The sequence below is a fragment of the Canis aureus genome, chromosome 2 (assembly GCF_053574225.1).
Source record: "Canis aureus isolate CA01 chromosome 2, VMU_Caureus_v.1.0, whole genome shotgun sequence".
Taxonomy (NCBI): Eukaryota; Metazoa; Chordata; class Mammalia; order Carnivora; family Canidae; genus Canis; species Canis aureus.
This window is the reverse complement of record NC_135612.1, coordinates 46,842,645-46,856,270: the sequence shown is the minus strand read 5'-3', so window position 1 is coordinate 46,856,270 and position 13,626 is coordinate 46,842,645. Positions and strand designations below refer to the sequence as shown.

General features: G+C 41.9%; 1 protein-coding gene across 7 annotated transcripts in view; it reads left to right on the top strand.

Annotated features, from left to right (window-relative positions):
• Positions 1-13,626, top strand: part of MCTP2 (multiple C2 and transmembrane domain containing 2) — a 245,520-nt gene that overhangs the window by 57,324 nt on the left and 174,570 nt on the right. For 6 of the 7 annotated variants that reach the window (XM_077870909.1, XM_077870933.1, XM_077870898.1 and 3 more), the window contains 2 exons: positions 10,145-10,207; positions 11,398-11,506. In XM_077870909.1, the coding sequence (XP_077727035.1) occupies positions 10,145-10,207; positions 11,398-11,506 (172 nt within the window). The remainder of the gene's footprint in view (positions 1-10,144; positions 10,208-11,397; positions 11,507-13,626) is intronic. The other variant, XM_077870949.1, reaches the window with a different exon arrangement.

Sequence of the window (13,626 nt, the reverse complement as noted above, 5' to 3'; positions counted from 1 at the left end):
TTAAAACATTATTTTTTAGATGTATATTATCACTTTTAGTCAGGCTGATGGCCTTTCATGTAGCCTGGCAACCAGATTGCCTCCTTTGGATGACTTTGTATGTCTGGCCTCAGATGGATAAAAGGTGCTCTTACAGTTTTATTATCCTTGCTGTCATCACCAGAACTTGGGCATGGGAGGTGGTAAAGGGCACCTTTTACTGCCTAAACCCTCTACCACCTTGTATTTAGTTGATTGTTTAGAAGTAGGCCTCTCTTGTTTAGATTGGAAGCTCCTGAAGAATAGACATGATGCCTTTTTCTTCCTGTCTCAGCTTTTTGCAAAACCTTGTTTATTTGATATATTGGGGGTGGGGGCAGGGCAGAAAGAGAATGAGAGAGAGAATCTCAAGCAGACTGCATGCTGAGTGAGAAGCCCTATGCATTGCTGTCTCATGACCCTGAGCCCATGACCTGAGCTAAAACCAAGAGTTGGACAGTCAACTGACTGAGCCACTCAGGTGCCCCTGTGTGAAATATATTGACTTATGTTTCTCCATAGCTAATTTTCAAGCCATAGGCCATGCTAAGTAGTTGGGCTACAAGAAGTTCAGCTGGGTTGGGGAAGGTGATGATATATGGAGATCTGGGCAAAGGGATGGGGAAATTGGATGAGCTCTAAAGGAGTTCCTAAGTGTCAGATTAAATGTGGGGAAGCTATAGTTAAGGAGACTCAGAGTAGCTTTATTCTTTTCCCTTGCATTTCCTTCTCACTTCCTTCCCCAACACTTATTTTACAAGATATTCTCTCTCACCTTATAAAATCAAGTATTTAGAAAATACAGAAAGTTACCTCTGTTTCCCATCCTCAGTGTTAATGGTGGAGTTGAGAATAGTTCCAGATACTGGAAAAAATGACCAAGGATAGGATCTGAGGTGGTCATAGCCCCTGAGCAGTGCTAGATGACCAGTTGCGGTGAGTGGTGAGGGGTCACTCAGCAGGTAGTCAGGAAAGGCTGGAAGAGAGAGGGCACATTGGCTAAGTCTCAGGTGAGTGGGGAGTAAAACTGAGTAGCTAAGTTGCACGTGAAGTAAAATTTTATGGCTAAAAAAATAAAAGGCTCTCAGCCCAGAGATATGTGGCAGGCACAAGTACCTAACATGGACTCACTGCTGAGGTTATAGTTGTGTTTATTAGAGTTATCATAGTTATTTTATCATTACATTTCCCAGAATGGAATGAGGGCTGAGAAGGTTTAATGACTTATCTAATGTCATCAAGCTAGTAAGTGTTAGAGCTAAGATATAAATCCAGGACTGTCTGAATCCAAAGCCTGTGCATAAAACTCTGCACATCACGAATTTGGAAATGTGACAACTTGGAGCTGGTGATCTAAAAAAGTTGGTAACAAAGGGAGATTTTTTTCTAAGATTTATTTATTTTAGAGAGAGAGAGAGAGAGAGAAAGACCATGCATACACAGAAGTAGGGATGGGGGGTGCACAGAGAAAGAGGGAGAGAGAGAATCCCAGCAGACTCCCTGCTGAACTCAGAGCCAAGATGCGGGGCTCAATCCCACCACTCTGACACCAGGACCTGAGCCAAAATCAAGAGGTGGACACTCAACCGACTGAGCCACCCAGGTGCCCCCTCAAAGGAAGACAGTTATTTTTGTGTGTCCACTGTGCCCTTTTAAAGGCAAGGATAATTATAGTGGTTGAATGGCCTTATTATCACACTCAACAACTGATAATCCTGAATGGAAGGATTATTGCCCCACACCACCTCGTCATCTTTGTAATCCCCCACTGGGGATTTCCTGACATTTCATTTGGCAGTTGGGGTTTTAAAGAACTAGCTTTGGTGCTAACTTATGCAGATGAGTTGAGTGGTTTAGAGAAGTACCTTATCGGGATGTTTCCAGAAACACTACTAGGCAACCACAGAGCTTCAGTTTAGTGACCACAGAGAAGCACAATGACAGACCAGTACAGAGGAAATAGCCTCCAGCTGGCACAACTAAATAGGTACATTCGTTTTTCTCTATATTTCAATTACTTGTTCTTTACTGTTTGTGATTTATCTCAAAAACCATTACTCAACATCATGCTGTCAGTGAGCCAGGCATGTCAGCCACATTCTGGGGTCTTTCATGGGTTTGGCCTCTTTTTCTCTTCTTCCCTCCCTCTTTCCTCATCTGATGAGTGCCTACTATGTGCCGGCGCTACTCTAGGCACCCAGAACAGGGCATTCAGCAACACAGGCTTCCTCATGGAGATCCTATCCTGATCTCAACAGTGGCAGGCTGCATATATATTCAGAGAGGGCTAGGCGTAATGGAGAAACACAAAGCAGAGAAGGCTACTGGGAGTGCTTGGGCAGTGGTGGTACAGTTTTGAACAGAGTGGTCTGGAAAGACATCTTCTGGGATGGTCACATTTACCCAGAGACCCCAAGGAGGTGAGGAAGTAAGATGTGTATGTATTTGGAGAAAGAGCATCTCTAGAGGAGAGAGTAGTAAGTATATAGGCTCCAGGGAGGCAGGAGAATGCCTGGGGAGTTTCAGGAATAGTAGGGAAGTGGGGTGAAGGGGCAGGGGTAGGAGATGGGAGACTTACTTCTGAGCCTGTGTCACGCAGGCTTTTCCGTCTTCCAGGCAACTCTGCTAGGCTGTAAGGACTATCTGGGGTACCAAAGAGTGGGATATAAAGGAGCCCTGTGAGATCAATACTGTGTTGCTCACAGGCAGGGATCAGCAGTACACAGATGGTGCTTGTAATACCTACTGTAGACATTGGGAATAGCAGTAAGTCGAAACTTTGCCTTGGAGGAGAGCCATAAAGGAAGCATTGCATAGGTTGATTAGCAGTGTGTGGCAGGGGAGGTGACACTGTCCTCAGGTTTCATTAGCCAGCTCTCTATCTCTGTCATGATATAAGTGTCAGAAGGGAAGGGATGGTTGGGATAAAGGAAGGAACCTGGGTTGCTGCCTACCTTCATTGAGGTTTTTCATCCAGTCTTCTCAAACACATCCCCTATCTTAATCATAATCACAATATAATAATATTAATAGAAAAGCAATACTGAGAAGTTACTATGGCCGAGTTCAAAAAGGGTGTTGCCTGTGTTCTTCTCATCCACGAAGGCAAAAGAAACAAAAGCAAAAATGAACTATTGGGACTTCATCAAGATAAGAAGCTTTTGCACAGCAAAGGATACAGTCAACAAAACTCAAAGACAACCTACAGAATGGGAGAAGATATTTGCAAATGACATAGCAGATAAAGGGCTAGTTTCCAAGATCTATAAAGAACTTATTAAACTCAACAGCACAGAAACAAACAATCCAATCATGAAATGGGCAAAAGACATGAACAGAAATCTCACAGAGGAAGACATAGACATGGCCAACATGCATATGAGAAAATGCTCTGCATCACTTGCCATCAGGGAAATACAAATCAAAACCACAATGAGATACCACCTCACACCAGTGAGAATGGGGAAAATTAACAAGGCAGGAAACAACAAATGTTGGAGAGGATGCCTAGAAAAGGGAACCCTCTTACACTGTTGGTGGGAATGTGAACTGGTGCAGCCACTCTGGAAAACTGTGTGGAGGTTCCTCAAACAGTTAAAAATATACCTGCCCTACGACCCAGCAATTGCACTGTTGGGGATTTACCCCAAAGATACAAATGCAATGAAACGCCGGGACACCTGCACCCCAATGTTTCTAGCAGCAATGGCCACAATAGCCAAACTGTGGAAGGAGCCTCGGTGTCCATCAAAAGATGAATGGATAAAGAAGATGTGGTTTATGTATACAATGGAATATTACTCAGCTATTAGAAATGACAAATACCCACCATTTGCTTCAACGTGGATGGAACTGGAGGGTATTATGCTGAGTGAAGTAAGTCAGTCGGAGAAGGACAAACATTATATGTTCTCATTCATTTGGGGAATATAAATAATAGTGAAAGGGAATATAAGGGAAAGGAGAAGAAATGTGTGGGAAATATCAGAAAGGGAGACAGAACATAAAGACTGCTAACTCTGGGAAACGAACTAGGGGTGGTAGAAGGGAAGAAGGGCAGGGGGTGGGAGTGAATGGGTGACGGGCACTGGGGGTTATTCTGTATGTTAGTAAATTGAACACCAATAAAAAATAAATTAAAAAAAACAATACTGAGCTCTGCTAGGTACAATATATAACTATTATCTCATATGACCACATCTGTTTGGCTCACTATCCACACAAGTAGCCTAGCATAGTGTCTGGCCCAGAGATGCTGTAGTGCTCAATAGATATCCTTCGAATGAATTGATTTTTCTCCTAACAATCTGTAAGGCAAGTATCTTTTCTAGCCCTTTTGAAGATGTTCCCATGTCTTGAATTTTAAATAAAAATTTTCAATGACATAAAGATAGGAAGTAGAACAAGTGGGATTCAAAATCAGGTCTTTCTGACTCCCAAGCTTCGTCTAACCCTGCACAGAACTAGATCTTCTAATTTTGGATTCTTGTGGTTCTGGGCACAGTCGGGGCACGCTGTGAAAGGAACAGAGGACCCAGAACACTCAAGAGAAGGCCTAACACTTTGGTTTCCCTTCAGCAATCCATTTTCCTCTTTGCTTTGGCTTCCTTATTTGTAAATTGGTGATACTGATGATAGCCTGTGGGCTCTTATAAGAAGTTAATAGGAGCATGTGGGTATTTGTAAAATATAAAGGTCTAAGCAAATGTAAAGGGGACCATTATTCTTTTAAACTACCTACTGATAACAAGCATGAAAACAATGTGTAGAAGGTCAGTGGACAAATATTACTGAACATGAAAAGTAAGGTTGATTATACCAGGGGTTGGCAAGCTTTTTCCATGAAAGGCCAGATAATAAATATGTCTAGCTGTATGGCCCACAGTGCCTCTTTTGCATCTTCTTGGCCTTGATATTGTATCATGCGATCAGCCATAGACAATATGTAAATGAGTAGGTGGGGATGTGCTCCAAAGTTTAAAACTAATCTATAAAAACGGGTGGTGGGTTATAATTTACTGACCACTGCTTTATACTGACATGCAACTGAGTAAGATATATATGTACACACATGCGCACACACGACTTATATTTTGCACATCATTATTCCAGGGTAATCACTTCCAGAGAACAATCTTGGGGGTGGGGGGAAACTAAATACCTCAATTGAATGATCAATAGCCTCCTGAAAAGTTGTGGAAAAATTTAGTATGCATAAACTCAGCTATTTGCTAGACGTGAATTTTTCTGAACAGACATCTTAATTTTGTTCTCTCATTGCCATGTGGGTTGTTTTGATTCTGTCACTGTATACAGGCTCTGCTTCAGGGTCTGTCTAGCTATTCCATCCCCTTTGCTCATTTTGCTACTTCCTTTGTCCTATAGGTATCTGTGTTTATGACTATTGACATCCAGAGTGTTCTGAGTCTCAGGAACCTAGGTGTGGCTACAATCATTAAGTCAATATGTATCACATGTATGGTTTGTTATACTGACATACTCTTAGGATTTTTCAGAGACTGTAGAGTGCTCTTCTCAGCTAGGTTTTGGCTCATTTAGCTTTCTTGGATGTGGGTTTATGTCTCCTTGTACTGAAGTTTAAACACCCAGTGATTGTTTACATGGTTTATAATTTGGCTTCCTGTGTATACTTCATGGTGAGAGCCTTCCGATGAGCCACATGGGAGGTGGTATTTGTACAAGATCACATTTAGTGTACACAGAAGGGAAATGTTTATTCACATCAGTGTCTTGCTCTTAAGGTCCTTGGTGACTAGGGGAGATCTTCTTTTATTATATAATTGGCCCATCCATGCTAATATTGGCCCATATCCTGCTGAATTCTAATAAATTTGCATTCTTGTAGATAGAGAGCTCTCATCTAAAGAGAATGTAAAACATATTATCGTCTCACCAATTTCTATTTAGGTAGAATAGAAATACCAATGCAAACTCTGTCATTAAAAAACAAACCAAACCAAAAGCTACTCATCCAAGAAGCAGCAGTGAGAGTTGCATGTGTGATGGCTAACCTTATACTAATTTTCATGCCAAGATGCTGGTGCTGCATTTTTTTGTTCCTGAGTATAATAAGACCATTTTTTCATATTATTTCTTTTTTTTGAGAGAGAAAGAGAGAGAGAGAGTGCGTGAGCACATGCACAAGTGGTGGGGGGAAGGAACAAAGGAAGAAGGAGAGAGAGAATCTTAAGCAGGCTCTACACCCAGTGTGGAGCCTGATTCGAGGCTTGATCTTACAACCCTGAGATCATGACCTGAGCTGAAATCGAGAGTTGGACACTTAACTGACTGAGCCACTCAGGCACCCCTGTCATATTAAACCTTTTAGCATTCAGTAATCAATTTTTTTTTTATCTTTCCTTGAGTCCTTAGAAAGAATTTGATTGAAATTTATGAAACCAGCACTTTTGGATAAACTATGGCATGTGGAATACTATTCAGCCATGAAAAAGGTTGGGGTAATTTATACAAGGGCCACTTGGCTGGATTTCAAAGGCATTGTGCTGAGTGAAAGTGATCAGTGTCAGAAATTTGCATACAGTGTTAGTGCATGTGTAGGTTATTCTGGAAAAGGTGAAACTACATAAGGAAGACAGATAACTGGTTCCTGTGTTTGGGGCTGGTTTAACCCCAGTGGGATGGCATGAATGAGTGTTATTGGGTGACAGAACTGTTATGTCTTGATTCTTGTGGTGGTCCCATAAATATATACCTGGGTTAAAAATTTGTAGTACTTTTGTATACAAAAAGTCAATATTTGTATGTTTATTTTTCATAAGTAAAATTAAAACTCAGAGTGTTTGAATATGCTTGTTGAGAACATCAAAAATATATTCAAGTGATTGTGGGGTACCAGGGATTCCTATGAGGAAAATCGTAATTGTGCTCATTTTATTTTATTTTTTTTTATTTATTTATTTATTTTTTAATGTTTTATTTATTTATGATAGTCACAGAGAGAGAGAGAGAGAGTCAGAGACATAGGCAGAGGGAGAAGCAGGCTCCACGCACCGAGAGCCCGATGTGGGATTCGATCGCGGGTCTCCAGGATCGCGCCCTGGACCAAAGGCAGGCGCCAAACCGCTGCACCACCCAGGGATCCCATCATTTTAAAGAAAAACCCGGGGGTGCCTGGGTGGCTCAGTGGTTGAGCATCTGTCTTTTGGTCAGATCATAATCCCGGGGTCCTGGGATCAAGTCCCCCCATCAGGTTCCCTGCATTGAGCCTGCTTCTCCCTCTGCCTATGTCTCTGCCTCTCTTTCTATGTCCCTCATGAATAAATAAATAAAATCTTTTTTTTTTTTTAAAGAAAAACTCATTGTTGTAGTTACTAGATTTATAAAGAAATGAAATAATGTAACTCCTATGCAGTGGATAATACCTTAGGCTCTATGCAGAATGTAGGGGAATATTCGAGGTTATGTGTCCCCCAGCAGCCATAACTTGGTCCTTGGTGCCTATGTAGCATTTCCACTCTTCTTTATGGCGATCACTTTCCTTGGTTGGTGTGTATATATGGTGTGTGACAGTTACGGTGGCTGTGGGAATCATAACTTTAAGTTCTGTGACTTTCCTGTGAGTAAAACCAGCCATAATATTGAATTAATGTCATTCTTCACATTTAATTTCCATGTTGTTGTAAGTGGAAGACTTATCGCATATATGAATAGCAGCTCTGTGTACATTTTTGATAGCGTGTAAGTGATGGTGGTTATGTGGACTAATTTTGTCTCTTAATTAACATTATCATTAAGTAGAGTGAGGCCAATTTGGGAGAGAGTGTGTTTGGTGTGCCCTCTGGAGGAGTGATGCTTTAAAGCTCCTATCCATCCACCGTTGTACTTGGCAGTAGAAGATTCTGGACCACCACAATCTGGCTCATAACCATGCACCCTGAATGGAAATTCTGAGCCCGGCACTGGTAGCTTTGTGGAATTGCCTTTGCACAGGAATGATTAAGTGGAGCCTTGGTGTATTTCCTAAAATGGGAGACACTACTGATGGGTCTTCAGGCTGCACAGGATCAGTCAGCAGATGGGACTTTGCTGACTGTGTACGTTGAAGACATGTCTGGTCTCTCTTAGTTTTGTAAATCAGGTAGGAGAGCTGCTACGCTTCCAAGAAATAATAGTGTGTGGTGTAAAATGCTGGAGGACAGATCTTTTGAAACTGGGGGAGTCAGGGCACCTGGGTGGCTCAGTAGTTGAGCATCTGCCTTCGGCTCAGGTCATGATCCTGGGGTCCTGGGATCAAGTCCCACATCAGGATCCCCACAGGGAGCCTACTTCTCCCTCTGCCTGTGTCTCTGCCTCTGTGTGTGTCTCTCATAAATGGATAAATAAAATCTTGGAAAAAAAAAAAAAGAGGAACTGGGGGAATTGACTAAGGTTCTTATTGTCCTCATGAAGTGGTCTTCAGATAGTTCTGTCCAACTTACCTGGATGTGTTTTTCATAGACCAACAGAGGAGGTATGAAGAGCCAGAGGAGGAGGTGACTCGTGAAGGCTCTGCTGGTGTATCTTTTCTGGTCTAACAGGTCTCCCACATTGAGGGTTAGGGCTTGTTTCCTGGTTGGGCAGTGTTGGTATTTCCAGGGCCAGAGGCCTCTAGTGACCTCAGTGCTGGGAGCCTTAGGGAAAGATCAAAGTGTTTGAAATCACCCTTGATCCTGGTGAACGAACCTTAAGTCAATGAATTATATTCACACTCAAGGGACATAAGGGCTGGGACCGGCATAAAAAGAGGCCTGTGTGAGAACCACAGACATAGGAGCTGTGGGGCCTCTGTCCTTCCTGGGGAAGATGTGTGAGGCCTCAGGTCATCTTGTGATCAAAGCTCATTGTTTTCTGGTTGCAGCATTTCGTGATCTCACTGCATGCAGAGGGGGTGTACCAGAGGACCCTAGCTTGTCTGCAGTCCCTCACCATCCCTCCATTCCTCCTGGGGGCTGAAGAACTGCCCTCCTGCTTGGGAACCCAAATATCTCTTGCTGCCTGAAGCTCTACTTGAGACTGATAGTGTGCATGTGTGCATGCATGTGTGTCAGTGTCTTAGAGGGCAGGATCTTTGACTTGTGTCAGGACTTCCTGGATGGATACCATGGATGGGAAAGACCAGTGACCACAGTGTCCTTGGCCCCCATGTCTACCCTCAGTAGTTCATGGTCATCCAAGCAAGTCTCTGCAGGTCTGCTGCATGCCTCAGTTTGCCCAAAACTTCAGAGTTACTAGCCTTGTTTGGAGGGAGAAATCCTGTGTTTCTCACCCAAGAAATCAGCCCTGGCTGATACCTCAGCCAGACAGGAACATATCCAAAATCCCGGTAGACCATTAGCTCATGTCCCTTCCACCCTGCCTTTCCACACAGACAGCCATCTTTATATCCAGCCCAGAAACCCTCAAAAAGTCTGAAAGCTCTCCTGGGCCCCAATTTGTGCATACAAAACTCACACGTTGTACATGTCTACTATATCCCCCACTAACTACAAACATTGCCCATTTTGTTGCCCTGTGGGATCAATTCCTATCTTAAATTAGGAAACATAGGTGCCTCCCATTCTGAGATCATTTGTTCAGAATTTGCATTTCTTACTTTTTGGTTGGTGGTTGATTGCGCAGACTCATGAAGGGTATGTTTGGAGGATCTTCCAAATCACATTTTGAAATGTTTCCTTCTGAGTGACAACCTCAGGTCTCTGGCATGTGTTCCACCCATTTCTCTATGGTGGCAGAGGGCCAGGCCGGCCCACCCTGGGAGGAGCCTGATGGGACGGCTCTGCTCCTCCCATTGCATTCACCAGAATGAAGCTGTTTGCACACTAAGCCCTGGATGAACAAGGGATGATGGAGTAGCCCGGTGGTAGAACAGAATCAGCCTTATCCACGCTCTGATCAATAACTAAGATGGTAGAGGCTGTAGCCAGAGGGACTCCACAGAATCAAACTTTTACTGCCAAGACTTGCCACACATGTGGGAAGGCAGCCTTTGTACTTGAAACTGAGCATGCAGATGGCAGATTCAAAGAGAAAGAGCTGATACAGGGTATCCTTATAGGTTGATACCATTTTGCTTTTTTGAAAGTGGGATTTTTTTTCTTTTTCACAGAAGCTGTGTGAAAGTGGTGATCTGAATGCTTCTCTAACATCCCAACATTTTGAAGAGCAATCTGTGAGTGAAATTCCTTAAAAACAAACACAAGATTAAATATTATAAGTATTTCTTATCAGGTGTTTGGATCTGTGAGGGTTTTTTGCCTGTTTTTAAAGAATGCTAAACCGTATCCATCTACAAAGACAGGCCTTGCACCTTATAGCTGGAAAAGATTAATTCAGGGTCTATCGATTTGTCAGACTGGCACAGATTTTTCTAAAAATACAGAGCAGGTATGCATTTGAGTGGGATCATAAAGGAGACAGAGCCATTCTGAAGTGCTTTGAAACCTGGGTGGGGAAACTTTCAAAAGAAGGTTGTCAAGGGAAGACCTAGCCACAAGATCGATTAATTGAATGTCAGATAAGTGAATAGTAAATTACTTTATCTGTCCCTTATCTTTGGAAGACAAAAATTTGAACTATTGCAAAACTCTAGTTCAATACTTTCATTGGATTCATTTAATAAATATTCAAAAATAGACTTGAAGTTGACATTGTGGCTGGTAGGAGTTGATGCATTCCTGGATGAGGAAGTGAGCTGTGTTGAGGGAAGGCAAGGCTGAGGGTGAGTGGAGGAGACACCACAGTGGGGTCCAGGGAATGGAGGAAAAATATGCAAAGGGGAAAGCACTCCGAGTGTGTCACATATGGACATGGGATGGGCATGTGTCTGGCGGTCTGACGGACATGTGGGTACAGGAGGCTCACCCCTAAGTGGTCATGAACTGAAATGTTTTTTATTACACATAGAGGGGAGGTGTGCCAGGGTGAAGGGCTTGGTGGGATGGTGGAGAAAATGAAGAAGCCACTTTGTATCTGAGTGCAAACACACGTCTGGGGGCGCCAGCATCACAGACACACTTCTGCATGCTACCTCCTCCCTTGGTGCTCCACCATGAGAGTTCTAGAAGAATCCTACAGGAAATCACTAGGTTTAAGGGTGTTTTAGATACTGGCCTACCACTTGTGTGATTTTTTTTGCAGGGGGATAGAGTTTATTGCAAAGATAATTCAGGAATTCTGATAAAATCCTGCTGGTGGGAAACATAAAGGATGTGTTAATAAAGCACTGTAACCAAGCCATCTGTGTGGGTGGTGGGAGGTGAAGCTTAAAGATTTGCCTTTGTAGTTACTTTTGTTGTTGCTCTGAAATTTTCTTTCTGAGTCCCCAGACAGCATGCTTAACTTACTTCTCCATCTGTGTAGATGTTTGGGGAAGCCGGCGATGAGTTGAGTAACCTGCCCAGTCCTTTTGCGTACCTCCTCACCATACACCTGAAAGAAGGCCGGAACCTGGTCATCCGAGATCGCTGTGGTAAGCCTGGCTCTGTGGTGCCATCTGTAGCCTGCACACCCATTTCTCTATTCCTGTTTCTATGTTGTTTGTTTGCCTTTCTCATCTCTTGTAACAGAGCAGAACTCAAATCTGCACCTCTAAGGTATCAAGGCCTTTGCAGTAAATTATCTAGATCCACTGAGTCTTACTGTCGTTTACTGTTATTAAATGAATAACAAAAATGATAAGAGTAACAATCACATAAAGTTGTTTTAAATGAGGTAAAGGCCACTATAATAGCTTTGTGCCTGGAATATAGTAACTGCTCAATGTTCCCTTGATTCTACTTTGATTATACATAACAAAAGACATGAATTTATCTTTAGGTGTGAGGTCATCAAACACACACTAGATGGAAATGCCCTTTGAACTGCATCCCTCTCCTGCCCTGAAATCCCATGGGGCTCCTCTCCCTCAGGATAATATCTGTTATCTGCATATGATTTGACTTGTTCACTTTTTCCACTAATTCTGTGCATTTACTGTACACAAACACACATGTGTATATTTTTAATTAAAATACTATAATGTCCATATTCCTCTGTAATAAGCTTTTTTGTGCTTCACTAAATATGTATTCAAGATTGACCATGTTTGGCCATGTAAATGTGTCTCCTTTCATTTAAATACTACATAATATTCCATATTCTGATGTGTTATTCCTCTGTGTCTCTACTGACAATTGCTGCTTTTTCCTACACTTCAGGAATATAAATGATACTGTAATAAACACCCTGTGTTTTTTATGCATATAAATAGATGATATCTTACCAAAAAAAATAGCACATGTTGAAGAGCTGACAGTCCAGCCAGAGTGCTGGGGCTCAAATTCTGCCCTTCTCCATTTATTGTTGTTTGATTTAAGAAATGTTCTTTGACCCCTCTCTGACTTAGTTTCCTCATCTGTAAAATGAGGATAGTAATATTAACCCTCATTATAGGCCATTAGGAGTATTGAAGGTACTAACTTCTATAAAGCACTTTAAGCTACATCTGGCTTCTAGCACTTCATGAACGCTAACTATTGTTAGCAGCCAGGAGAGAACCGGGAAATAGAAGTCAGGATCCAGGGGATGCACACTGTTTAACTTAAGAGATCCTGGCAAATTGCCCTCCAGGAGGTACAAAATATATGCTCTCCTGCAATATGTTAACAATTACCCCACCTCCTCACTATCGAGTATCCACTCTTTTGCTCTTAGTTTTTGGCACTCTCATAGGTTGGGTGTCAATTCTCCTTGTTTTAATTTATACTTTGCAGATTATTATGATAATGTATGTGGCATTTGTATTTCCTTTTTTTTAAATTTCTGTATTGTTTGTTCAGTTTTCAGTTGGGCTTTTTCTTCTCTCTTCTTAATTCTTTATAACTTTCAGCATTAATGGTTGTTTGTTACAGGTTGCAAGTATTTTTTTCCTCTCAGTCTGTTGCTTATCTTTTATTTTTATGACTGATTTTGTCCTTCAGAGACTTTACATTTCTTTACAGGCAAATATATTTGAGTTTTATTTATGGTACCTTTTAAAATTTTATTTCGTTTAGTAAGAAGGAACTTCTAATCTAGGGAATTGAATGTCTTCCTGCAGGTCTTGGGTAGTTTGTCCTGTTGCTTCCTTTCTACTCTGTTCTGGAACATGAAATGGAGAAAGTGCCTCATAGACCCTTCCGTCTGTTCTCTGTGTCTGTTAGCTTTTCTTTCTCATTCTTCCCATGACTTTTTTCTTGCAGGGAAAAAAGTCTTGGTCTTCTAGCTTTCTCATTTTATTGTCCATTGTGACCATTGTGCTATTGTATTCATGTATTGAATTGCCATTTAAAAAATTTTATATCATCTATGATTGTTTCATAAATGAGATGATGCCATCTTGTTTTTGAGAATATTAAGTGTACATTTAAAATCTCTTGTTCTGTGCTTCATCCCTTAGATATTCCAGTTTGGCATGTTTGCTGCTTATCTTTTTGTTTATTTCTGTGTCCCTGTCCTGCCATTCATGGATCCCATTTTTTCTTACTGTGTCCTATCTTTCCTGATAGTGAGGATGACTGGGACATGCGACCGGACAGGCTGAGCCAGTAGTTCAAACTGGCTTCTTCCCAT